The sequence below is a fragment of the Gossypium raimondii genome, chromosome 13 (genome assembly GCF_025698545.1).
Source record: "Gossypium raimondii isolate GPD5lz chromosome 13, ASM2569854v1, whole genome shotgun sequence".
In the NCBI taxonomy this organism is placed as follows: domain Eukaryota; kingdom Viridiplantae; phylum Streptophyta; class Magnoliopsida; order Malvales; family Malvaceae; genus Gossypium; species Gossypium raimondii.
Genome location: NC_068577.1, coordinates 5804292 through 5830536, shown reverse-complemented (window position 1 = coordinate 5830536; position 26245 = coordinate 5804292). Strand labels below are relative to the sequence as shown.

At 34.7% G+C, this 26245-nt stretch overlaps 1 protein-coding gene across 1 annotated transcript; it reads left to right on the top strand.

The window, feature by feature from the left end:
• Positions 1-611: 611 nt before the first annotated feature.
• Positions 612-965, top strand: LOC105784084 (protein PELPK1). Its single transcript, XM_012609875.2, has one exon. It carries the CDS (start codon positions 612-614, stop codon positions 963-965), a length of 354 nt encoding a protein of 117 aa, XP_012465329.1.
• Positions 966-26245: the final 25280 nt, after the last annotated feature.

Genomic DNA, 26245 nt, shown 5'->3' with positions numbered 1-26245 from the left:
TGTATATAATAAATTATGATTTTGATTTAATTTAATTTGGGTTTGAGGCTCGAGTTTTTTGGCTGAGTCATTATGGGTTTTGATTATTTCATATCTTAGTTACTTCAAATTTAGGTCATTTTGAGTTATTTATTTGTCATTTCAAAATACTTGATTGAATCATTTCAACTTCAAGTCAAAATTAATAAATCTATATGAAGGTATATGTTAAAGCCCACTCAACTGAGCATTGGAAATACTAGTATCATACCTGACATGTTAAGTAAACAAATCCTAATTCTGTTAGATATCTGGCCAACTAGCAATAACTTTGCTAACCTGGAGGATTGTTTAAGTATACTGTTTAATTAAGTGGCTGGATGAAGCTTCTATGCCAACCACAACAGCATTTCACCTGTTTTAAACTCCAATACCCATGGGAAGTTGACCTACCAAATCCTTTAATATCGACTATGTTTTCTCCATTCCAACCATACATGATCAAACATTACCAACTCCACTGATCCATGACCTATATAAACCCCAACACCATGCTTTCTCTCCCTCACTCCACAACTATCAAAACAAGAGCTTTCTTTCGTCTGCTTAATTGGACTCACATCTCTAGAAAAATGGCATCTTTCAATTGCTTTGCTTTAGCATTCGTGATGGCTTTGTCATTTGCAAGCACTGATGTTGGGTTAGCAGCTCGTCACCTTCTGCAGCTGCCTCAATTGCCTCCAATGCCAACTTTGCCTACAACCACACTTCCCCCACTTCCATCTATCCCTAATCTCCCACAGCCATCCATACCAGCATTGCCAAGGCCTGGGGCGCTTCCTCCACTTCCTACAATGCCAGGGTTGCCCACATTGCCAAGTGTACCAAGGGCCACACTGCCTCCTCTGCCAAGCATGCCCTCAATCCCAACTGCAATCCCCTCTATTCCTTTCCTTTCTCCACCACCTTCTCCTTCTACTCCTTGAAATACCCTTTGGTTTATCTGCCGCATACTGGATTTGTTTGAATGTGTTTTTAGTCGTCTTTGTCTCTTGATTTTGAGTATTGTATGTTCTTTTTTTCCACCACATATATTTGTCTGTATGAATGGGAGTTTCCCAAATCCCATTATTTCTTGTACTTTCTTTTAGTTTGTAATTTGTTGTACTTTGATACGCTATCACTTATATGGGATATATATTCGGGTAATTTAGATAGATAGCCACTCAAATATTAAAAAAGTTTCATTTTAAACACTAAAACTAAAAATGTTTGCAATTTAAACATTCACATTAAATAATTTATTCATTTTGATCAATCTCGTTAACAACTCTAACAAAAATCTTACATGACATTTTCTTTTGACACGCGGATCAATCATTAGATGTCTACATGTCACAATTTACCATTGCATACCACTTTAAACTTGAATGGACTAAAATATAATTTACTCAATACTAATTTATTCATTTGGTTAATAATCAGTATTGGGGAAATTATATTTTAGTCCTTTCAAGTTTAAAGTGGTATGCAATGGTAAATTGTACCATGTGGCATCCAATGATTGATCCACTTGTCAAAAAAAATGTCATGTTAGATTTTTGTTAGAACTTTTAATGAGAGTGACCAAAATGAATGAAGCATGTAACGTGGGTGCTTAAATTGTAATATTTTGGATGCCTAAAATGAGAATTTTTTTTATAATCTATGTAGTTTACCCTATACATTTATGTTGTTTTGACAAAGTAAGAATTATTGTATGTGATAAATTTCAACACTACACATAAATTTTGGTTTAATGTGCAATATTATATAAGAGCTTTGACTTTATGCAATTTTATGCATAAAATTTTGATTTGATTCAATTCTTGTAAACTATTAATACAATTATCCATATAACATCATCTTATATTTATATATTGCATGCACAATTAATTATAGGACAAACTATACTAGTAGCCACTTAACTAATAGTACATTTCTTTTAGATCATCTAACTATGAAAAGTTACAAAATGATCACCCAATTATTCAATTATTTCTTTTGGTCACCAGCTGACTAATGTAAGAATAGAAACACCCAAAAATCTAAGATAATTAGGTGATAAAATAATCTTACATATATTTCTGGTGCTCTCCAGTGCCATTAATATGTCATTTGAATATTTCTTTTGAGATCCTTTGAACTTATTAATGCTAACCATTTTCTTTCTTTATACTAATAATTTTTCTTAAATGCTACTAATAAATGTTATTTATAGATTTAAACTTAGATTTTAAATTGTATAAAACTCTTACACTAATTAAGTGGTAATAAAAGGATAAAAACAATATTGATGATGTTTGATAATATATATTGAAAATGATATCGGTCAAGATGGCTTCTTCTCTGGAAACTGCTCCGGTCACTGAATCCCGGTCGACTGATGACCGAGAAACGAAAAAGGTAAGATTCAAAGAGAAGAATGGTGATACGGATGTTGAGATGGTAACGGATTTGGACCCGCAACCAAAGGTTTCCTGGAAACAGATGTTGTTAGGGAAAGGGGTGTCAGATCAAGAAAAAGGGTCTCCATCTTCTGAAGCCGAATGCACTGAAGATTTTGAATTCCTAGAAGGCGATGTTAAAAAAACTATTTTCAATAGTATTCCGGCTATAGAATTTTCAGATTGTATCCAACAGATCTTGTTCAAGGATATGGAAACTATGGTGGTTCTGAAGTTGTTGGGCCGTAATATTGGTTATGACGCCTTGTACAATTGGACCAACAGTTTATGGCGCCCATCAAAACCGTTCCATCTGATGGATAATGTGAACGGATACTTTCTGGCTAAACTTCAGTGTGTCGAGGATTACAACACAGCCCTTACGCAAGAACCATGGACCATTTATGGCCAATACCTTACTGTTCGCCCATGGAAAAAATCTTTTAATCCCAAGAAACCTTACCCGAGTATGGTGTTGGCGTGAATCAGGCTATCGGGGCTCCCAGGATTCATGTATAAAAGAAGAATTTTAGAAGTAATTGGAGAGTTGGTGGGAAAAGTGGTCAAACTCGACTTCAATACGGATAGAAAAACCAGGGGTCGGTTTGCGAGAATGGCTGTGTTTGTTGATCTTGACAAACCCTTGGTTTCTCAAGTGCTGGTAAATGGAGAACTACAACGGGTCGAATACGAGGCTCTACCTACCATTTGCTTTTCCTGTGGTAAATATGGCCATCTGAAGAAGTTGTGTGCTTCACCGGCGACTGGTAAAGGAAATGAGACCAGGAAAATAAGTGGTTTTTCGGAGGTAACGGAATCGACGACTGATGGTGAGGGACTGGCATTCGGACCTTGGATGGTGGTGGAGCGAAAATTCAAGCGAGGACTGAGGAATCTGCAAAATCAGAGGGAGGGTGACACAGAAAAGGAAATTTTGGGATCAATATTTTCGGCATTGAAGGGATTGGAAAATCAGGAATTGAGGACAGATGATAGGGTTGAGATGATTTCGGTGGTTAAAGGTGGAAATTCAAAAGGAAAGGAAAATCTGTCTGCGCCAATTTCGTGGAAAATAATGAAAGTCTAGAGAATGGTATAGGTGTTAATATGGGGCATTCGAATTTTAGATGTGGGCTCCAGGTATGCAGTGGTCGTTGAAAAAAGTAAGGAACACTCGTGCAAAAACAAGGTTGGTGAAGGCCCTTGTCCACTCACAAATGGTGCAAGCCGTAAGCCCAAGTTGGGGGAGGTTCGGTCTACAGGGGTTAACGGACATGTGCTGGATTCAAATGATGGAACAGATTTGGGCTTGAGGTCTGTTGGGCAGGTAGCTAAGGCGTTGGCCCAGAGGCAGAACAAAAGTAGTGGGCCATTTAAAATTACGGCTGGACCTTTCTTTTCCTCTGCTGGGTTGCAATCGATAAAAAAACCCAAAGGAAAATTCTGTAGGTAATTTACTTGGGCCAAAATTGCAGCTTGATGCAACGGAACTGGCAGTAGCTGATTTGGGTGATAACAAACATTTGTAAAATTCCCTTACAACACGTTAGAGGGATGGAATACGATTGTAATGGAATAGAGCTGTACTTAGTAATTCAGTTGTTTGGTTGAATAGAATGAAATAGAGCTATAATAATATTATTATGTTTGGATGAATGGAATAGATGTTTTAATAGTATAAAGGAAAATATTTAAATGATCAAAGTACCCTTAACAGAATTTTTTTTTAGGTAGATGATTGTTGTTATTGTTATTAAATTTTAATAAGAATATTATTAAATATAATTTAATAATAAATAATAATTTAATCATATTTTAACATAATTTTATTAAATACAATTTAATAAAATAATATATAATTTAATAACATTCTTAATATAATTATTATTAAAATATGAATTAATAAATAACTTACTTTATAATTTTAAACTACAATGCGTATTTAATGTACTAAAATATCATTAGCGAAACAAATAATTTAATTATCTTCTAAACTAAAAGAAAAATATTAGAATTAATAAATAGCTCGAGAATTATATTTTACATCCAAACATAATATTCATACATTAGCAAAAAGTTACATGATGTCATTAGTTTATATATTATAATCTGTATGTTAAATTTTACAACACCAAAAAGTTACAGCAGTTTGTGGCATTCTACTAATTGCTTCTTGCCATCCAAATATTACATATACAAAAAGTTACCAAAACATCACCAACACAATCATGATTTTTAATGGTCAGAAAGAAATTTTCTCACCCATTCCAATTGCACTAAAGGTAGACTGAAAAAAAATGAGCATTTGCGTTGGATGGTCAGGAATTTTGCTCAACGCACGATAACGATCATCCTCAGTTAATCCTTCTACTTCGCATAAGGCGAGATATAATTTTTGAGCACTTTCTTGAATCACTTTCTCGGAGGCAATGCTCCTACTTAATTCAAGGCCAACAACCCGTATGTTTTCCCCCAATAACATGGCATCATCAGTAATTGAAGTAGAAATTTATTCACTTCCATCAGAAATCTTTTTTTGCTTTTTTGAATATGTAGAACCATCTTGGTTTGGCTTCAACGGTTGTGATTGTGTAGCCGAGACATCCATCTCATCCAAGAAAACATCATCTTCACATCCACGATAATTGTTTTGTTCTTCAAGATTATTTGCAGTAGCTACATCCTCAGCATCTATTTCTTCAACAATATCAACAACTGTTTGAGCATCTTTCTCAATGGCTCGATCTTTTGCATATATGGAAATAAGTTGGTCATAATAAAAGGAATCCACATTAGATATAAGTTTGGTCAAAATAAGATAATAAAGACTGTAATAGCCCATTTTGCCCGGCCCACTCAAAATAAGACCAACCCAAAAACCACTAACTTAACCCAAATACTCATTACACCAGTCCAAAATTAACCCAAATAACTAAGGCCCAATATCCAATTTTACCCAAACCCATATCAGCCTAGAACCAAAAAAAACAAAAAGAAACCCTAGCTTCCCTTCCTCAACAACAAGAAGAATCAAGGCCAAGAATAGCTCCCCAAGACGTCACAAGACGTCGCCCAAGGCCCAACGCATTCTCCCTACAGTGAACCACGAACCGCGAACAGTGAGAATAATCGAAAACATAGCAAAATTGTAAAAGAAAATATTATTATTATTTTTTCTTTCTTTCTCTGTAAGGATTCGGCTATATAAAGCCAAATGAAATTTGTAAAAGGGGACGGATATGATACCAAAAACTATTAAAAAGAATCAGAGAACAGTTTGAAGGGGGGTTTGTTCTTTTCTTTTCACTTCGAGTTTTTCTTCTATTGTTTTTTTTTTCATCTTTGTTTCATACCTTTTTTTTAAAAAAAAAATAATAATAATAAAAGAAAAGGCGCTTTACCTGGTGTCGAGCGCCACTCGTGGTGGCTTCACGGTGGGCATGACGCCGGCGGCGTGGAGGTGCTAGGGTCAAAACCTTAGCAGAGAATTTTCCCCCTCCCCTCTGTTTTTTAAAGAAAATTAAATAGAAATGTTTTTTAAAGGAAAATTTTGATTTTAGTATTAAATGAGGACGACGCTGTTTTGGGTTAGTGCCCTCGGTGCCAAAACAACGCCGTATGGGGCCACCTGCATGCGACCCGACTCGCTTTCTCAGGATCCGCGTGTTTTCATTTTGGGGGGATATTTGCACGAATGGTCCCCCCGTGTTTTCTCTGTTGTGCAATGTGGTTCCCCTGTGATTTTTTCAATAAGGCCACATAATTTCTTGCATGTCGCACTTCGATCCTTATTGGAACGCAGCGTTTTAAGGGGCAGGGATTAATTTCCCTTTTGATCCTTCTCTGTTCTGTGCATGTTCAATGGGGTTCGCATATTTGTGTTTATTCCAAATTGGCTCTTAAATTTCTACCTGGATTTCAAACTAGTCCTTCTGTCATTTAGGTACTCTTATTATTATTTTTATTATTAACATTGCCACGTATTTATGTTTTTAAACTAGTCCTTGTATCATTTATGTACTCTTATTATTATTATTATTGTTGTTGTTGTTGTTGTTTTTATTATTAATATTGCCACGTATTTATGTTTTTAAATTCAGATTTCAATAATATATATATACATACATATTTATCTTTTGCATGTTATATTTTTAAAATACAAATATACATACGTTCTCTATATTATATACACATACATTTTTAAATTATTATGAATATACTTTTTTTGCATATTTTGCATTTTTATATACATATATGTACTTATATATATATATACACGTATTTTAATACATACATATACATACTTTCATAATTTACTTATATATGTCATACTTATACATTTTTATTTTTATTTTATAAATATATATACATATATACGTGCATACATTTTCCGGTTTTTCATCTTTATATGTTTTTTTACATATTTTATAATTTCAAAATATAAATACATGCATACATTTTTATAATATACGTATATACAAATATTTTCTTTGATTGTCATAAATATTTATACATATACACACGCTTTTATCTATTCTTTTATATTTCATGATTCTTATATATATATATACACATAGGTACATATTTTAATTTACATATGTATATATACATTCTTACATTTATTTTATATTTCATAATATATATGCACACATTCTTCTTATTTTTATAATTTTGTGTATATACATATGGATATATTTTATTGTTCCATTGTTTCGTGTAATGTCTGCCTTTATGCCCATTTAATTTCAAAAGCATTTTAATTCAACTCGTTTGTTTACCGTTTCTCTTTAATTTGTTTTTTTACTCGCACTCTGCTATTCGTGTTGGTCATCGTATATTGTTGCTTGTCTTGCATGCCAACGATATAATCCATTTTCGCATTTTTTTTGACATTGTATTTCATTTTACTCGATATATCAAAATTTGTTTTAAATGAATAGCATTTTATATTTTGAGATTCCGAAAAGTCGTACCCTAACTTACGGGGTTTCGATTTTCTCGATAAATCCAAGTACACGAATCTTTTCAAACATTTTTAAAATAATTTCGGGAATTAATAAAAGATTGTGTTCTAACTTACGGAACATGGTCTTTTCTAAAACTCGAGATAATTGAATATCTTTTTTTTAAATAATTTTTTTCGGCATTCATTCTTGTATCGAGAATTTTGGGCATTGCATCCTAACTTACGGGACGTAATTCTCTTTCTTGATTAATGAGAAAAATATGTATTTGTCTAAAAAAATTTTGATCTTCGACACTAAGACACTAATTAATCAACTGGATACCAATTTTTGGGCGTTACGAGGGTGCTAATCCTTCCTCGTACGTAACCGACTCCCGAACCCGTTTTCTGATTTTCGTAGACCAAAACTGTTGTTTTGATAAAATCAAATTGTTTATTAAAAACGGCCATTTTTCAAGGTGGACCGATCACACCTCATCAAAGAAAGATTGGTGGCGACTCCCATACTCGTTTTATTTTTCAAAATCCAAGTCGATCCCGTTTTCAAAAAAATTATTTCAACAAAGATAAGAAATAATTCTTACACTTATATATGAGTTCCACATAACATCTTCAATAACAACCATCTGTCTATCCTCGTCCCAACCAAAGACGCTATTGTCTTTTCCACTAAGCATGTCGTAAACGATTGCTCAATTCCTTTTGAATGTCCTAATCCTCAATTCAAAATTAGGCTTAGCCTTCAACATAGCATGAGGTAAAACTTTTTCTAGCATTCTTTCCAAATCATTTAAGTAGCCAGCCTTGAATCTCGTATATGTGTTATAGGTTCCAACATTGTACAAGTCGACCAAACAAGAAACCAACGTAACATCTTCTTCAGCGACAAAATAGCTTAATGGGAGAACAATTCGAAGACCTTAATTTTGGATTTAGAAAAACAAAACAGCAGATTTGATGGTATCGACTGAGGAAGGTGGGTGAGAGAGGCTGTCAAGTTGAGGGGGGAGGAGGCTGTTTCAGAAACGTTAGGGGCAAAAAATGAAAATAGGGAAAAAATTTACTCCTCATGATTCAGTGCTGAAGAAAGGGAATAACTATGCTGGCTTTTCCCGGAATAACACCCTATTCCACTCGGACTATAATAGATATTACAGTCAACCAAACTAATGTTCGGTCGTTGGCCCACCTAATTGGGCTAGAATCAATTCATAAGCCCCCCCAATCAAACATGTTAGTGATCCTCCAAAGTTTTCTAATGTATCAAGTAACCTCAACATGACGATTACTCACTTCAATCCCACCTCTGAAGAATTGAAAGGAGTGGTGGTGGTTTTAGATAAGAATGTTTCAGATCATGGGAAGCATTCGGCCGTATTTTTCAAGGAATATCATACTTCCAAGAAGGTCAATTAATGGGGGACGTAAAAGATGGTGGGGTTAAAAATGAAAAGCTTATTTCCAAATCATGGGGTTTAAGCGACAAAGGTGAAACAAATCGTAGCGGTAGAAAGCTTAATCGAATCATTTGTAACCGCATATATAATTTTAAATTAGCTGGTTCCACTTGTGTTCTGTTGTCTGAATATATAAGCTCCTTGGTTGAGTTAATTATTACCCACCTTGATACGGAAAATAACAAAAGATTAGATGCTTCGAAAGGAATGCAAAATCTAGAGCTTAGGGGCTCTAAGCTAGTTTCTTCTTTTATCTATTTTATTTATGAATTTGACAGTTTTTTCTTAGAATTGCCAGAATTGTGTTAATCCGAAATTTCCTAAAATATTCCGTGAATACAATAGAGAGCATAATCTTGATATTGTGAGTTTGTTGGAGACGAGGGTAAGCGGTTTCAAAGCCGATAAAATTATATCAAGCTTGGGTTTTCAATTTTCTCACAGGGTGGAGGTTATTGGATTCTCTAGAGGCATTTGGGTTGGTTGGAAAGACTCGATTTCTGTTGAAATTCTCTGTAGTAACCCCAATTCATTTGCATTCATGTTCTTAAGACTGATTTTGTTTTGCCTATTCATATTGCTATTGTGTATGGAAGCTTGAATAAACAAAAAGAGAAGGAAGCTTTGGGAAGACTTTTTATTTGTTATCCCGATAGGCAACACCCTTTAGATGACTATCGACGATTTTAATGCTTTGCTTTCATCTAATGAGAATAAAGGAGGGCGTACAGTTGGGAAAGGTTGTACTCTTTTTAATGATTTTCTTGGGATGTCTAATTTGTAGGATTTGGGGTTCAAGGGCCCCTATTTACTTGAAATCAAAGAGGTCTTTTTGAAAGACTCGAAGGGAAATTGGAGACAACGTTTGGTTGCGAGCATTCTCAAACTATTTTGTCACTCACCTGCCAAGAATTAAGTTAAATCATAGACCTCTATTGCTTTCTCTTATGTTGGATGCTACCTTGCCTCAAGGCCGGCCTTTTCGATTCCTTGCAGGTTGGGTTGAGCACCCTAAATTTTCGGTATTTTTCAAAGAGAAGTGGTGTTTTAAAGGTAATATGGTTTAATCTTTAAATTTATTCACTAATGACATTAAAGATTGGAATTGTTCTATGTATGGCTTTATTGGGTTATGCAAGAGGAATTTGATGCATAGATTGTCTAATGTTCAAAAAGCCTTAGAGAAACTTCATTCTGAGCATTTAAGCAGTATGGAAAACTAGATACAAGAGGAATTGGAGTGTGCTCTTCATCATGGAAAGCTTCTTCGAAAACAAAAAGCTAGATGTGATTGGTTGTAATTTGGGAATCGAAACACTAAATTCTTCCACTCGCGCACGATTCAAAAGAGAAATCGTAATAAAAATTCTGCTTTGAAGAATGAAGAGAGTGATTGGATTTTCAAGGATGAGAGGCTCTAATCTGAAGCAGTTTGCTTTTTTAAGAAACTGTATAGTGAGGTACCGATTCCCACGATAACTATACCCATCAGTTCATTCCCTAAACTTGATCAGAATGATGAGGTGCTCTTAAGAAAAGTAATTTCGAATGAAGAGATAAAGGCCGCCATGTTTGATATGACTACATTGAAAGCACCTAATAGTAATGGTTATCACGCTCTCTTTTTCAGAGCCAATGAGAGTTAATTGGTAGCGCTACCTATGACTGGGTAAGAAAACCTTTTGATGGACAGGTCATTGATAGAGAGCTTAATAATACTTTGCTTATACTGCTTCCTAAGCTTCGTAATCTAGAAAATTTTTCTCAGTCTCGTCTTATAAGCCTTTGTTTGGTTCTTTACAAATTGGTAATCAAGATGATTGTGAATAGATTTAAGGTGGTTTTTCTTATGATTATATAATTTGAATAGGCTGGCTTTATTGCTGGAATGAATCACAGACAACATCATAGTGGCTCAAGAAGTTATCCATTCAATGTGAAGCAAACATAAAAATTGGATGGCTATTAAGATTGATTTGGAGAAAGCTTATGATAAGGTTAGTTGGAAATTTATTGACGCCTCCCTTCAAGCCGCATCCATTTCATATTTCCCCAGGAATGTTATTATCTCTGCCATCACAAATTCTACTATGCAGATCCTTTAGAACGGGGTGCCGACTCAAAAATTCAGTCTTGTAAGGGGCATTCGATAATGATGTCCTCTATCACCCCATCTTTTTGTTCTCTACTTGAAATGGTTGGGTTAGAGCATTAATTCATCTATAAGTTTTGGTATCTGGTCTCCTATTCACCTATCCATTTCAGTTCTGCCACTTTCTCATTTGTTATTTGCTGACGATCTTGTTATCTTTGGAAAAGTAGATGAACACTAGGCCAGATTAATTAAGGACCTGTTGGATACTTTTTGTAGCTTTTCTGTGCACTGAGTGAATGCTCACAAGATGAACATTTTCTTTTCCAAAGGTATGGATGATGTTTTGGCAAGGAGTCTGTGCGACATGCTTGGGTTCCGCAAGGTGCATAATTTGGGTTCATACTTGGGAGTTCCTCTCTTTCACGAAAATGTAATCAATAGTTCTTTGAAGTTCGTGGTGGAAAAAGTTAAGTCTAGGTTACAAAGGTAGGATGTTAGGCAATTGTCTCTAGCTGGCAAAGTTACCTTAGCTCAGTCGGTCCTTCTCACAATACCTAGTTACTTCATGTAGTCATTAAGAATAACGCAAGATATTTGTGATAAAATTGACAATTCATTTGGGGGTCCACTGTAGGGAATAAAAAAATAACCCTTGTCAGTTGGAACTCAATTTGTCAACCCAAAACTTGTAAAAGGGCTTACGTTTCGATAGCTAAAAGATCATAACACCATCTTTCTACTAAAGTTGGGGTTTAACATTCTGTCGAGATTGAAGGCTTTGTAGGTAGTTGCTCTTTTTTTTAGAGAGCTTTATTTAAGGTATAACCACGACTTAGAGAAAATATTTTCTGGTCAGTTGGAGACGACAACTCCATTAAGTGTTAGAGGGATAGTTGGATTTCGGAGGTTGGCCCACTAATTAACCTTATCCCAGCAAGTGCCAATAACGCCACAGATTGTTGTTTAAGGGAGATGATTACAAAAGAAGGAACATAGAACTTTTTCGAGTTTGGATTTTTGAAGATTTAATTGGGCACATTACGAGAATTCTTCCCCTACATCCTGCAGCAGGGCCTAACATACTTTATTGGTTGGGAACCTCTTCTAGGTGCTTCTCTATCAAGAGTGTTTATTGTAAGATTAGGGAGAGTTCGTGGAATCCTAGGGAGGAAGCTTGGAATTTGTCATGAAAGGTTAAGGGACCTCAAAGAGTGCAGGTTTTTCTTTGGCTGGCTTTAAAACAGAGGTTACTTACTCAAGTAGAATGACTAAGGCGTGGTGTGGGTAGTGACTCCAGGTGTCTAATTTGTGGACATGAAGTAGAGGACGTGTTACATGTTATAAAGGATTGCGACACAGATTTGAACGTATGGAGCCGAATCATCCCCCCATAAACTAACCATTTTCTTTACAGGTAATTTGCAAGAATGGATTGAGTCTAATTTGGAAAATTGTCTAAACATAGCTTGGAAGAATGTCGATTGGTCGTGTTTTTTTGGCCTAGTTGCTTGGAAAATTTGGAAAAACAGGAATATTAGCACCTTTAATAGGGTATCGTGGAGTGCAGAGGAGATTGTCAAAGTTTTGCACAGTTGGGCTAATCAATATATTATAGCTTGTAAGGGAGACATTGCTGTGACACTTACATCAAAAGCGGAGATAGAGGAAATAGAAAGGTGGATCTACATAAGATCTGATGGAGCTGTTAAAACTAACACAGGTTGTGCTGCGGCAGGTAGCGTATTGAGAAATCATAATTGGAGATTGGATATTTGGCTACAATCGAAGATTGGGGAAATGTTCGATTTTTGAAGTTGACCTGTGGGGCACTCTCGATGGTGTGACACTGGCACAAGGTAGACAACATGATAGAATTTTGGTGCAAACAAATGATATGGAAGTCATTGGAACTACTAAGGAGTCTTTATCGAATGGATCAAATTCTATGCTACTCAGATGTATCTTGCAACTTTTGCAAAATGTGGAAGTTTGGTCAATCGAACATGTTCCTAGAGACGAAAACATGGAAGTTGATAGCATCACCAAGCTAGCTTTTGGTAGGGAGAAGGGTTTACAGTTATTTGAAACCTTTCCTCTAGTGCCTTTCTAGTTTTTTATAATGTTCTACTTTATTTTCACTAAAAAAGAATTAAATGATAAAAATAATCTTTTTTTATATACTTAGACTTCTATTCAAGTTATAACTTTATTTTATTACACTAATAAATATGAAAATAAAAAAATTACTTGTAAAAACTAAAAATAATTTGGATTTTTAAATTTAATATTTTAACCTTAATTTATTAGTTATTTCCAATGAGCATGCTTAGACTTTTATTCAAGTTATGATTCTATTTTAGAGTGAATAAAATTATCACAACTTCTCCTTAATAAATAAAGTTATAACTAATAATTCTAAATTAAATTATAAATATTTTTAAAAATCAATTTAGTAATATGGTAGAAAATAAAGGGTATTCTTGTCAATTCAAAAATTTTTCCAAACTCATACTTATATATATTATACATGTTGTGGAGGCAAGATAAGTCGATTGATGCTAAATGGCACTCGGTAGTGCTCACTGCAAACTACTACTGAGATAGTTTAATTACTTGCATTATTTGGATTGGCAATTTAATGAAAAATATATTTGGATTTGTTAATGTGCTATTATATTGAAGATATTGTGGTTTACCTTTGGAAATCAATCATTGAATTTTGAAGATTGAATTGGATTCAAGTGAATCAATTAAGTCCTTAGAATGTGGAGATTCGATCGAGATTACATTGTTGATTTTGGAGACCAAATATTCGATTAATTGTGCGTTGAATGTTGATATGGTAATAACTATTTTTAAGGACTTTGTTACGCCTCGATTTTTTTAATGTTGTCTTATGTGTGCTTGTTAGCATAAAATGAGTTACTAGCCTAATAGTTAAGTGTTCGTAAAATTATCCTTGAGATCTGAGTTCGTTTCCCTCCCATTGCATATCTTTATTTTCAGCTTAATTTAATTTCCCAAACCCTAGATTATGTCGTCCATAAGCCTAATAAAACCCTAGTATATAGTTTCTTTTTCTTATTCAGCCTTTTTATTCTTCCTCATTTGTTCATTCCTATTGTCGCCCCCTCTTCCATCTTTCTCCCATCTTCTTCAATTTTCTCCTCTTTTCTCTACTCTTCTGTCCCCTAAACCCTAGTTTTACTTCTGTTGTGCCACCCCTTCTTTTCACCATTGCTATCGATTTTTTTTTGCATTCAACTCATCTCTTTTCTCTCCATTTTCTTTCTTCTACTTCACTCCATTTGTGGTCAAATCTCTGCTGACTTTTTCTTACCATTGCCGCATCATTTTTTCCCTTATCTTCATTCATTATTACTATTTTTGAAATAACAAGTTTCATTTTGGCCGAAGCTGATTTGGCCTTTTTGTCGATGGACATTTGAATTCTTTGATCAATTGTCTTCTCAAATCAAAAATCCGGTGGAAGAGTAAGTTGATATTAAAATCAGATCCAATCTCGTATCTCATTTCTTTTTCCTTACGTTGGTCGAATCTTATAGTGGTATTTGACTGAATCTTATCTTTTTGTTCTGTGTGTATTTCTATCTAAGTTTCTGATTTAGAAGGAACTGACCTAGATTCGAATTGTAGTGGTGCTTTGGACAATTGATAGTGCTTTATGGACATGCATTGAGGTGTGTGCCCTAAACATTTGTGATTAGAGTGTGTGTGTAACCCTTATACCATGGTCGAATATGTTGTATCTGTTTTGCAAGTTGGTTGAATATGTATATCTTCTTGTGCTATGGCTGAATGTCAGGTAAGTGTATGTGGGTAGCTGATTGTATGGTGAATGTTATAAGACTTAATCGATTGTGTATGTTACCAAGTTAAGATTAACCAAATGCCATGAACCCTAAATTGTGGAAATCGAATGTCGTGAGCCTTGACTGTGTAAATTAAACACATATGTGCCCCTATCCCTAACAACCAAATGTGACTTGTGCTTACTTCTATGATTATTCGAATGTGCCTAAGGGTTACCTGCTATGATTAAATAAGTATAAACTATTGATTTAGGGTATCATATTGTTATTACTTGTTTTACTGAATGCATAAGAGCATGTCTACTATTTTGTATTTACTAATTGTATGTAAAGCATGCCACTGTTACCGCGTTACTGATCACACGTTAATACATTCCACTATTCTTTACTATACCTGATTCTATCATGCATGTTATGCCATTCTGTTGTATGGGGTTGGGAAGATTGGTGATAGAGGAGTTCTAGTGGTTTATCCGTAAATATGGGAGTCTTGAAGATTTATCAGCAAACATTGGAGTTCTAATGATATAACCGCAACACTAGAATATTTTTTTTCGAGTTCTAGCGGTTCGTCCGTAATTTTTTAGTGGCAATTTAAACGCAAATTACTGGAAGTTTATCTGTAAATATTTACTGTTACAGGTGGTTTATCCACAATGAGTTACGACTCTTACTGTTACGGTGTGTATGGATGGATGAGTTCTAGAGAACTCATGGTGTGTAGTAGATGGATGGGTAGGAAACTACACTGGCATTCAGGGACAAGTTTATACATTATGAACACTCTATGATTCTGTATATACTGAAACACTGTGATCTGTGACATTGTTAGGACTGTTATCTCTATTTACTTGCATGCTTTTGTGATCTTTGGTACACTGATTTCTTATGATTAAGACTCGTACTAAGTTTTCTAGCTTATTCCCTTAGTTTACTATCTTATAAGTAACCAGAGAGTTTAAGACCCGAAATCGACATTCGAAGGTCTCATCTAGATTTTTCAATTTAATACTATAAATTTTATCACTATTCTGGATTGTAATAATTTTTATACAAATTGTGGTACGTGTTCGATATTCTACGTTATTTTGGTATTTTGCATGCAATATCGTTAAAACTGGTTAAGTTAAATAATTGGACGAACCTACAAATTGGTGATTATAAGCATGTAAGAATGTATTTTTTAATAATAAAAAAAGAATAATAAAACTAAGAGAAGTCAACTACAGTTTTTTCGAAATAAAATAGGCAAATGATTTAAAAAGAAGGTTTCTGAGAATCTCTAAGACGTATGTCCAACCTAGAGATGAACGACACTGTTGATGCACCTACCACTGAAGGCGAAAATCAAGAGACTGGGGATGAGGCTGTGACCCTGTTAAGGGTTTTACAAATGGTCGCTAGAGCTTAGATTGGGACTAAAAATTGTGGGCTCGTTACTAAGAGGCTTCGATCTAATAGGGCCAAGTTATTTACTGGTGTTGCTAGAACAACTCCTATAGTGGTAGAATATTGGATAGAGACCACTGAAAGGATTTTGGAGGATATGGATTACACTCAAGAACAGAAGCTTAAGGGTACTATGCCCTTGCTGAGGGACGAAACCTATAGTTGGTGGCAATCTGTGGTTAGAGGTACATAGGTTGAGCGTATAACTTAGACCTACTATCAGGAGGCCTTTCAAAAGAAATATGTAGGTACTTCGTATGTCGAGGCCCATCGGTTGGAATTTATATAACTTAAGCAAGGAGACATGTTAGTAGTTGAATATGAGGCTGAGTTTTTTAGATTGAGCTGTTATGTTGAGGATATGATGACAACTAAGTAGGACAAAAACTTGCGATTTGAAGATAGACTCATATATGACTTGAAAATCTAAGTGGCCCCTCATTAGGAAAGAGTGTTTGAGGCCTTGGTTGAGAAGACTAAGGGAAAATAATAAGTTCAGCATGGGAGGGCTAGAGAATGGAAGCCACAACAAATTAATGCAGGAGCTAATGCTGGAGGTTCTATTGGATCAGTGAGGATTAAGGTTTGTAGATATTGTGATAAGCGACATCCGGGTGAGTGTTATAAAAATATGGGTGTATGTTTCAGATGTGGGTTTGTCGAGTATCAAATAAAGGATTGTCCACGTCATCCTCCTGGTCAGGTATAAGTTCAGAATCAGAGAGCTAGACAATTATCTCTGAGGGGTCTGACCAGAACTGATGCTAGATAGACAACATTAGTTTATATAGCTAGCATCCATTCAAAATTTTTATTTTGCATTGATTAATATTGGTTTTGCTCAATCGTTTGATGTTAATATTTTTTCTGTTAAAACTAGGAAATTGGGGTGGAGGAATCTGTTAGTAATGTTTCTATAATTAGTTCTTTAAGATATGTCCATTAGAAGTTTAGGGTGAAGTTTTTCCTAGAATTGCACTAGAATCAAAGTTGTGTAGCGAAAAAGTGGTGATCTGAGTTGAAAAGAGGGTAACAGACTTTGTGGCTAAATGACTGGTATATCAGCAGGAAATTACGAGGAAGAAATTTTTTAAGGGGAGGAGAGTTGTCACACCCCGATTTTTTAGGGTTATCTTATGTGTGTTTGTTAGGATAAAATGAGTTACTAGTCTAATGATTAAGTGCTAGTAAAATTATCCTTGAGACCTGATTTTGATTCCCTCCCCTCACATATCTTTATTTTCAGCCTATTTTTGCTTCCCAAACCCTAGAGTGTGTCGTCCATAAGTCTAATAAAACCCTAGTATATATATATTTTTCCTGTTCAGCCTCTCTTTTCTTCATCATCTGCTCATTCCTGTTACCACCCCTCCTCCTTTTTTCTCTCATCTTCTTCAATTTTCTTCTCTTTTCTTTATTTTGTTATCCCCTAAATCCTAGTTTTACTTTTGTTGTGTCGCCTATTCTTTTCACCATTACTGTGGAAATTTTTTTGCTCTTTGCTCATCTCTTTTTTCTCCATTTTCTTTCTACTTTTTCGATGAACATTTGAATTCTTTGATCAATTGTCATATCAGATTTAAAATCTGGTGGAAGAGTAAGTTGATATTAAAATCAGATCCAATTTCGTATCACATTTCTTTTTTCTTGTGTTGGTCGAATCTTATAGTGGTATTTGATTGACTCTTATATTTTTTTGTGTACTCTGTATCCAAGTTTTAGATCTGGAAGGAACCGACCAAGATCCGAATCGTAGTGGTGCTTCGAACAATTGATAGTGCTTTATAGACGTGCATTGAGGTGTGTGTCTTAAACATTTGTGATCAGTGTGTGTGTGTGTAACCCTTATACCATGGTCGAATGTGTTGTATGTGTTTTGTAAGTTGGCTGAAATGTATGCATGTGTTTTTGCAAGTTGGTCGAATTTGTATGTCTTCTTGGGTTATGGCTGAATGTTAGGTAAGTGATGTGGGTGGCCGATTACGTGGTGAATGTTATAAGACTTAACCGATTGTGTATGTTACCAAGTTGAGATTAACCAAATGTCGTGAGCCTTGAATGTGTAAATTAAATGCATATGTGCCCCTATTGGTAATAGCCGAATGTGACTTGTGCTTACTTCTATGATTGTCTAAATGTGCCTAAGGGTTGTCTACTACGATTGAATAAGTATAAACTACTAATGTATGATACTATATAATTATTACTTGTTTTATTGAATGCATGAGAGCATGTTTACTGTTATGTATTTACTGATTGCATGTAAAGCATGCCACTGTTACCAAGTTACTGATCGCATGTTAATACATGCCACTATTCTGTATTGTACATGATTTCGTGATGCATGTTATGCCATTCTGTTGCATAGGGTTGGAAAGATTGGTGACAGAGCAGTTCTAGTGGTTTATCAGTAAATATGGGAGTCTTGGTGGTTTATCCGTAAATATTGGAGTTCTAGCGGTATAGCCGCAACACTAGAGTATTGTTTGGAGTTCTGGCAGTTCGTCCACAAATTTTTAGTAGCAGTTTAATCGTAAATTACTGGAAGTTTATCTATAAATAGTTACTGTTACTGGTGGTTTATCCATAATGAGCTACGACTCTCATTATTATGGTGTGTACGAATGGATGAGTTCTATGGTGTGTAGCGAATGGACAGGTAGGAAATAACACCAACATTTAGGGACATGTTCATAAATTATGAATACTTTGTGATTCTAAACATTCTGAAACACTGTGTTTTGTGACACAGTTAGGACTGTTATCTCTGTTTACTTGCATGCTTTTGTGATATTTGGTACACTAATTTCTCATTATTAAGACTCACACTGAGTTTTATCGCTCATTCTCTTAGTTTATTATCTTATAGGTAACCTGAGAGGTTAGGACCCAGACTCGGAGTTCAGAGGTCTCGTCTAGATTTTTCAGTTTAATATTATAATTTTTATCACTAATTTTTATACAGATTGTGGTATGGGTTCTATATTTTGGGTTATTTTGGTATTTTGCATGCAATATCGTTAAAACTGGTTAAGTTAAATAATTGGACGAACCTACAAATTGGTGATTGTAAGCATGTATAATATTTTTTTAATAAACAAAATAGAATAATAAAACTACGAGAAGCCCACTACAATTTTTCCGAAATAAAATAGGCAAATTATTTTAAAAGGGAATTCTCTGAGAAACTGATCATTTTTTTACTGAGTCATTTCAGTGGCCAATGTAAGCTTCAAAATCCAACAGTAACTTCTGGGTCAGGTTAAGGAGGTTAGAGAGTTATTTTGTATTCACTTAGATTCTATGTTAAGTAGCCAAAATTGATATATGTTTGGAGGTTTTTATAGGTTTTATATGAGAGCGTATTAAGAGCATTCTAATTTGTTCATTGAGGAAATATTTTATAAGAGAGTGCAAACTATTATTGTAAACATTGAGAGTTTACTGCCTAAATTCTCAGGGAAGTGAGTGCGCTTGTCTTTAGGTACAAAGGTGAGATCTCTATACTTGGGGAGTGATAGGGTGTAAATCACTTATTGTATTGTGGATCAAAGATATTGGAATCCTTGGTGTTATATAGTTTTGTTTGTATAGTTTTCTGCAATGCTAAGCCATAGTGATTGTCGAAACCATTTTTAAATTTAAAAAACGGGGACCGACTTCAAAAATAAAATGGGAGTTGCCACCGATCTTTTAATGAGGTGTGATCGGATCATCGTGAAAACGATTTTAGGTCTATGAATTTTGAGAAAATAGGTTTGGGAGTCGGTTACGCACGAGGAAGGGTTAGCACCCTCGTGACGCCCAAAAATGGTACCAAATCAATTGTTTAATGCCTTAGTGTCGAGAATTTGAAAATGTTTTAAAATATGATCCTTTGAAAAGAAAATTTTAATAAAATGAATTGGATGATAAGACTCACTTATTTCAAAGAGATAAATTGTCAAACTCAGTAAGTTAGAGTGCAACAGTTCAATCTTAGAAATTAGGTTTGTCCTTTTATTAAATTTTAAAAATTCATGCATTTTGAGAAGGATATTTGGCTATTTGGGTCAATCGAGAAATCATAATCCAATAAGTTAGGGTTCAATTTCTCGACATTCTTAAATATCGAATATTGCCTTTATTTTAAAATCCTTAACTCTAGATAACAAAATGTCATATCCAGTAAGTTAGAATCCAACATTTTGAAATCCCGAAAAGCTTTATTTAGAAATCATAAGGTTTTATTATAAAAGAGATACTCGGCTATCTAAATTCATCAGAAAAATTGAAGCCCAGTAAGTTAGGGCACAATTCTCTCGAGAATCGTGAATAGCGGGTATTTTGACAAATTGCGAAATAAGATGAATCTAATGCTTTTATTGAAACACGGTAAAAAAAACGCAGTGATTAAATGAACAATGAATCATTCAAAATTTGAATAGTAATATACATCAATGAGTGATGAACAATAAATAAATCAATAAATACAATAACAATAGTTTCAATCATGCATTATGCCAATATTAACATCAACATTCAAAATTATTAATTTAAAAGGAAGATAAAATGTAAAAATAAAAGTGAGAATAAATAAATTTAAGATTTAAAAATATACACAAGATTATACCAAAAAGTAATTAATATGAAGATTTGGAACGATTTGATAATAGAACTAAAAACAAATAAAATCTTTAAATGAATTTTAACGGAAGAATTGTAAGGAAAGAATGAATAAATCTTAAAATTAATATATATACACTTTGATTTATATAAGTAAAAATCTTAATGTAAATAATAGTATATATATAGTCATAATATATAATAAAGTTAAAATAAGTAAAATAGAATAGCAAATTTGAAAGGAATAGAATATTTGTGCATAAAATAATTCAATATATATATGTATGGAAAAACACAAGATATTATTATGAAAAATTTTGGAGCTAAACGTATATATATACATATATGAATTTTAAAAAAAAAAATATATATATATATATATATATATATATATATATATAAAAGTTATACTAAGATAATATAAAATGTATATAGTAAAATATTTGTGAAAATAAGTAATAATACGTAAAAACATAAAATAATATTATATAATAAAATAAAAGGATCTATATAATAGGATTAAGTAAAAAAACTAATAATAATAATAATAATAATAATAATAATAATAATAATAATAATAATAATAATAATAATAATAATAATGGAGATATTAAACTAATTAAAAAGAAACAAATAGCACAAAAAAGGATTAAATTACAACTAAAACGAAATTAATCGGGAAAAACATAAATAAACAAAATAAGGGCCAATGTACAATGCACGAATAACATGGAGGGTTAATTCGAAAATATTCCCAGCCCTCCAAAACGCTACGTTGCGGCATGGACTAAAATAAAATGAAAAGCAAATTAAAGGACGAAATTTAAAAAAAAGAAAGAAAAGAACCGATTTGAACCCAGAACAAAAGAGAGAGGACCGGGAGCGCAATTATCCCTCCCCCTACCAAAACGCGCAGATCTAGCCGCGGTTGGATCGGGTCATCGGGTATGGTCGCTAAACGGTGTCGTTTGGGCGCTAGGAACGCTAGCTCAAAACGGCGCCGTATTATATTATTATTTAAACAAAATTTTCTAAAAAAAACATTAGCAGCCTAGTTTAAAAAAAAAATTGCTTGTTTTCTCTGTTAGGTTTTGACCCTAGCCTTCACCGCCATCAGTACGCCACATCTCCGCCGCGATTACACTCAACAGTGGTCGGAGCTGTACCCCTAGGGGCTTTTTAGCTCCTCCTCGCATGGATCTGAAGGCGTTACCAGGTAACCTTCTCCTTTATTTCCCTTTATTTTCTCTTTTGCAAACAAGAATCTAAAACTAATATTGAAGAAGCAGAAAAGAAAGAAGAAATCAAAATAAAATAAATTTCCAATCACCTTTCTTGAAACTGTTTCTTTCTATTGCCTTCCTTTTTAAAAAACTTTCATACAATATTAGTGGGTCTCCTCCTTTACAGATTTTTTTAAATCGGTCTTTATACTGCCGAAAAATCCAAAAGAAATAATCAAAATCTGAATTTTTACAACTGTTATCTGTCCTTTTTTTGTTTAGTGCTGCGTTGTTCGTCTTTCGTTTGTTGCAGGAATGGCCGTACAATGACGTGGCACGGCGTAGCGCATGGAGGCGTGGGGAGAACGGCGCTGGAAGCTGTTGCGGCGCTCGTGCTAGGGTTGAATGCCTAGGGTTTCTTTTAGTGATCGGGCTTAAAACCCGAATTTGGCCCATTGTAATTGGATTGTTTTATTTGTAAATGGTCTTTTAATATTTTTTGCTTTTATATTGGTTTTATTTTTTTTAGTCGGCCCGGGTCAAAATTGGGATTACAGCTGCCCCTCTTTGCTCGTTGTCGTGTAACGGGAACAGAGTAAAGACTTTAAATGGCCAATTTTGTCCGATCGTGTTGGATCTTGGTGCTCTTCTTCTTTAAGTAGCCTCATTCCATCCTACTGCATCTTCAAAGGCATAGGGATTGGTGCTTCGATCCACTCCACTACAACATCAGGGAGATAGGATTTGTAACTCATAACTTCTCAAGAGAACAAAATTTGCTACATTTGGTCTGCTCCACTACAATTCATTGAGATAAGACTGGACGCGATCTACTCTACTGCAACTTCAGAGAGATAATATCTATGGTTTTAATCCGCTCCACTTCAGAGAGATAATATCTATGGTTTTATTAGTCCATTAATCATTGTTCCAATGCAACATGCTCGCAAGAAGGTCATAACAATGGATAAAAATAAATTTGGTTCTGAGCATAGCTCGATAGGAATAAATTACCAAAAATAGTAAAGAAGAATAACAAAGAAATTGATTGGGAATGTGTATCTTGGAAAAGAATGAAGTATTCCAAGAACAACAAATTCAATATAAAAATTTGGTGCCCCAGATATCGCAACTTGAACTTCTCTGTACAAACTTTCTGAAGACCATTCTGAGTTTGACATGTGTTTAGGAGATCTACAGTGCTTTGTCGATGCCCCAAGATGTCGCCTACCCTTTCCTTTTGATTCAAGTATAGCAAAATCACCACATGCCCCAATCTGACCAAAATTTGAATTGCTCTGATCACCTCATGCCCCATTCTGATCAATATTTAAGCCGCCCTTTTTGGGTTTTCAACTCAAATCCCCTTTGGTCTCAAAGTGCCCTTTTCGGGTTTTCACCTTGGCCTCTCCATTTTTTTTGACTCAAAGCGCCCTTGGCGGGTTTTCACCTTGGTCTTTCCTCCTTTTTAGGCAAAGTATTTCTTGACTGAGTCTGAGTTTACCGGATTAGTCAGGCTTTTACCATCCATTTCGCCCAAAATCAAAGCTCCTCCTGAAAAGGCCTTCTTTACGACATAAGGATCTTCCCAATTTGGCATCCATTTCTCTCTAAAATCCTTTTGTAGAGGAAGGATCTTTTTCAACACCAGGTCCCCCTCATGAAATTCTCTGGGACGAACCTTTTTATTATAGGCTCACATCATTCGCTTCTGGTACATATGTCCATGATGAAAGCTTTTAGCCTTTTTCCTTTTGATCAGATTGAATTCATTCTACTTCATCCAACTAATACCCAGATAGAAGGGATTTCTACTTCAATAGGTATAACTACTTTTGTCTTGTAAACCAGAGTGTTGCCCCAATTGAAGTCCCGATAAACGTTCGAAAAATAAGAAGGGTAAATGGTAACTTCACATGCCAGCCCTCGTAAGTCTTAGTTATTTTCTCTAACTCATTTTGGGTGATACTGTGATGAACCGTGGTGTCTGGTCTTGAATTGATTACAGACCTCAGCCATCGTGTTATCATTCTAGTTCAATGTATTTTTCAACATCATCTTCTTTGGAATTCTATATCGGCATATGATGACATTGCCGCATGAAGCAGCCTCTATCCATTTGATGAAGTAATTAATGATCTCAATGATGTCCATGCCCCATTTTGCTCAAAATTTGAGTCGCCCTTTTCGGTTTTTCGACTCAAAACCACATTTGGTCACAAAGCGCCCTTTGCGGGTTTTCGCATTGGCCTTTCCTTTTATTTTTCTTTTTCCTTTTATCATTTTCATATTTTTATTTTGACTTTGATTTTTTTCTTTTTTCTTTTTGTTCTTGATTTTGTTGTTTTTTTTTCTTTTTGCTCTTTTTTTTAAATTGGATCTGAACTCTTGGGATTAGGCAAGTCCTTGTTATCCCTTTTGATCAGAACAAATGCTTTTTCAATAAAGTCTCCCACATAAGATCTTCCACTTTCATATTGCATGCGAAAAATCTTCTTTAATACCAAATTTCTCTCGTAGAGCCTTTTGGGGCGAAACTTAGCTATGATGAAAAAATTTGGATATTCCTTTTCAATCAGGATAAAATCCAACAAAACCTGAAGAGATGAGAACTTGACTTCAAATGGGCAAAGCTATGTTGAGTCAACGAGAAAGCCATTGCCCCGGTAAAAAATTACATCGTTCATACTGCAAATTTCTTACATCGTGCTGTTGTGCAGATTTCATTATCAGCGGTTAACCCGGGCATATCCTGGTATGATCATATAAAGACATCTTTGAAATCTAGAGATAACTCAACAAGGTCTTTCTTCGTCTTTACGGTCAAGTCAATTCTAATCTTCACCAAGCTCACAATTTCTAATAATTCCTTGTGAGGTAGGATCTGTCCATCCTCTTGTTCTACCATCCTCAACAAGTCCGGAGATAAGCTACGATCTATGTCATTTTCAAAGTCATGAGATCCCTCTAAACACATGCCTCGCTCAAAAGGAGATCCAAAGTCTGCAATACTGTCATTCATGTCATTGATATCTAGGGACCCATAGTAAGTGCAAAAGAATATACAAAAGAATGTGTGAATTTATGAATAATTATTTGTACAATATAATTATGAATGAAAGAATGATGTGAAAGAAAATAAAAAATAATGAAAGAATAATTATTCGAAAAGAATAAAAGAATATTGGCTAAAAAATGAATGCAAAAATGTATTTTATTAGAATAATGACGTTCAGACATGAGCCTATTTCACAAAGGAATTTCTATCATTTTTAGGCTAAAAATAACAAAATGTTCTGAACATTAATCTAAATAAGTTCTAAAAACTACAGGGACTTCTTCCGCAGTCCAATTGCTTAGAAAACTCAAGATTTATAAGGGCGGATATCTAACAAGGTCCCTTTTCCTTTGTGTCTTCATATAGCTTCCTAATACTTCTTCATACATTGTATTCACCTCATCATCAATGTGATTGGGTAGCAGATTTTCTGCACTGGATGAATCATCAAATTTGAAAACGCCTATATTGATGAGTCTTTCAACTAGCTTTTTGAAGGCAATGCAATTCTCTACTGAGTGCCCCGTAATTCCCGCATGATAATCACATATCGCGCTTGTATCATACCATTTAGGGTACGGAGGTTGTGGGGGTTTTGAGTAGAAAGGTGCAACAACTTGTGCATCGAATAAGCTTTGATACAGCTCCTTATACGACATCGGAATTGGTGTGAACTGGAGCTTCTCAGTGTTTGTCTTCGTGTAAGATTCTTGCTTTAAAAGGCTTTGATAGCTGGTGGTTTCTGTCTTTGGTCGGCCCGCAGTGACTAGTTTTGAGTGGCCCTTGTTATACCTGCCTGCATTATCCCATTTATTCCCCTTCTTCCTCGGGGCCTTTGTAGTATCTAGGTACTCCACCCTTGATTGTTTTATTTCTGCTTGTTTAACAAAAGCAACAGGAAAATTGTTCCTCAAATTGGATCCTAGGCCTGTCAAGCAATTCACCGGTGTTGATGTACCAGTCTGATAATGTTGGGATCTGATAGTAGAGAGTGCCCCTTGTGGACGCCCATCTAGTTGGACCTTGACACTTATCGGAATATAATCTGGGGAGTATGCAAGATCTTCCATATGAACCCCAAAGTGGATCATCAA

Bases quoted from the DNA above. Each gene is read 5' to 3' on its own strand.
- LOC105784084 (XM_012609875.2), top strand. From the start codon at position 612: ATGGCATCTTTCAATTGCTTTGCTTTAGCATTCGTGATGGCTTTGTCA.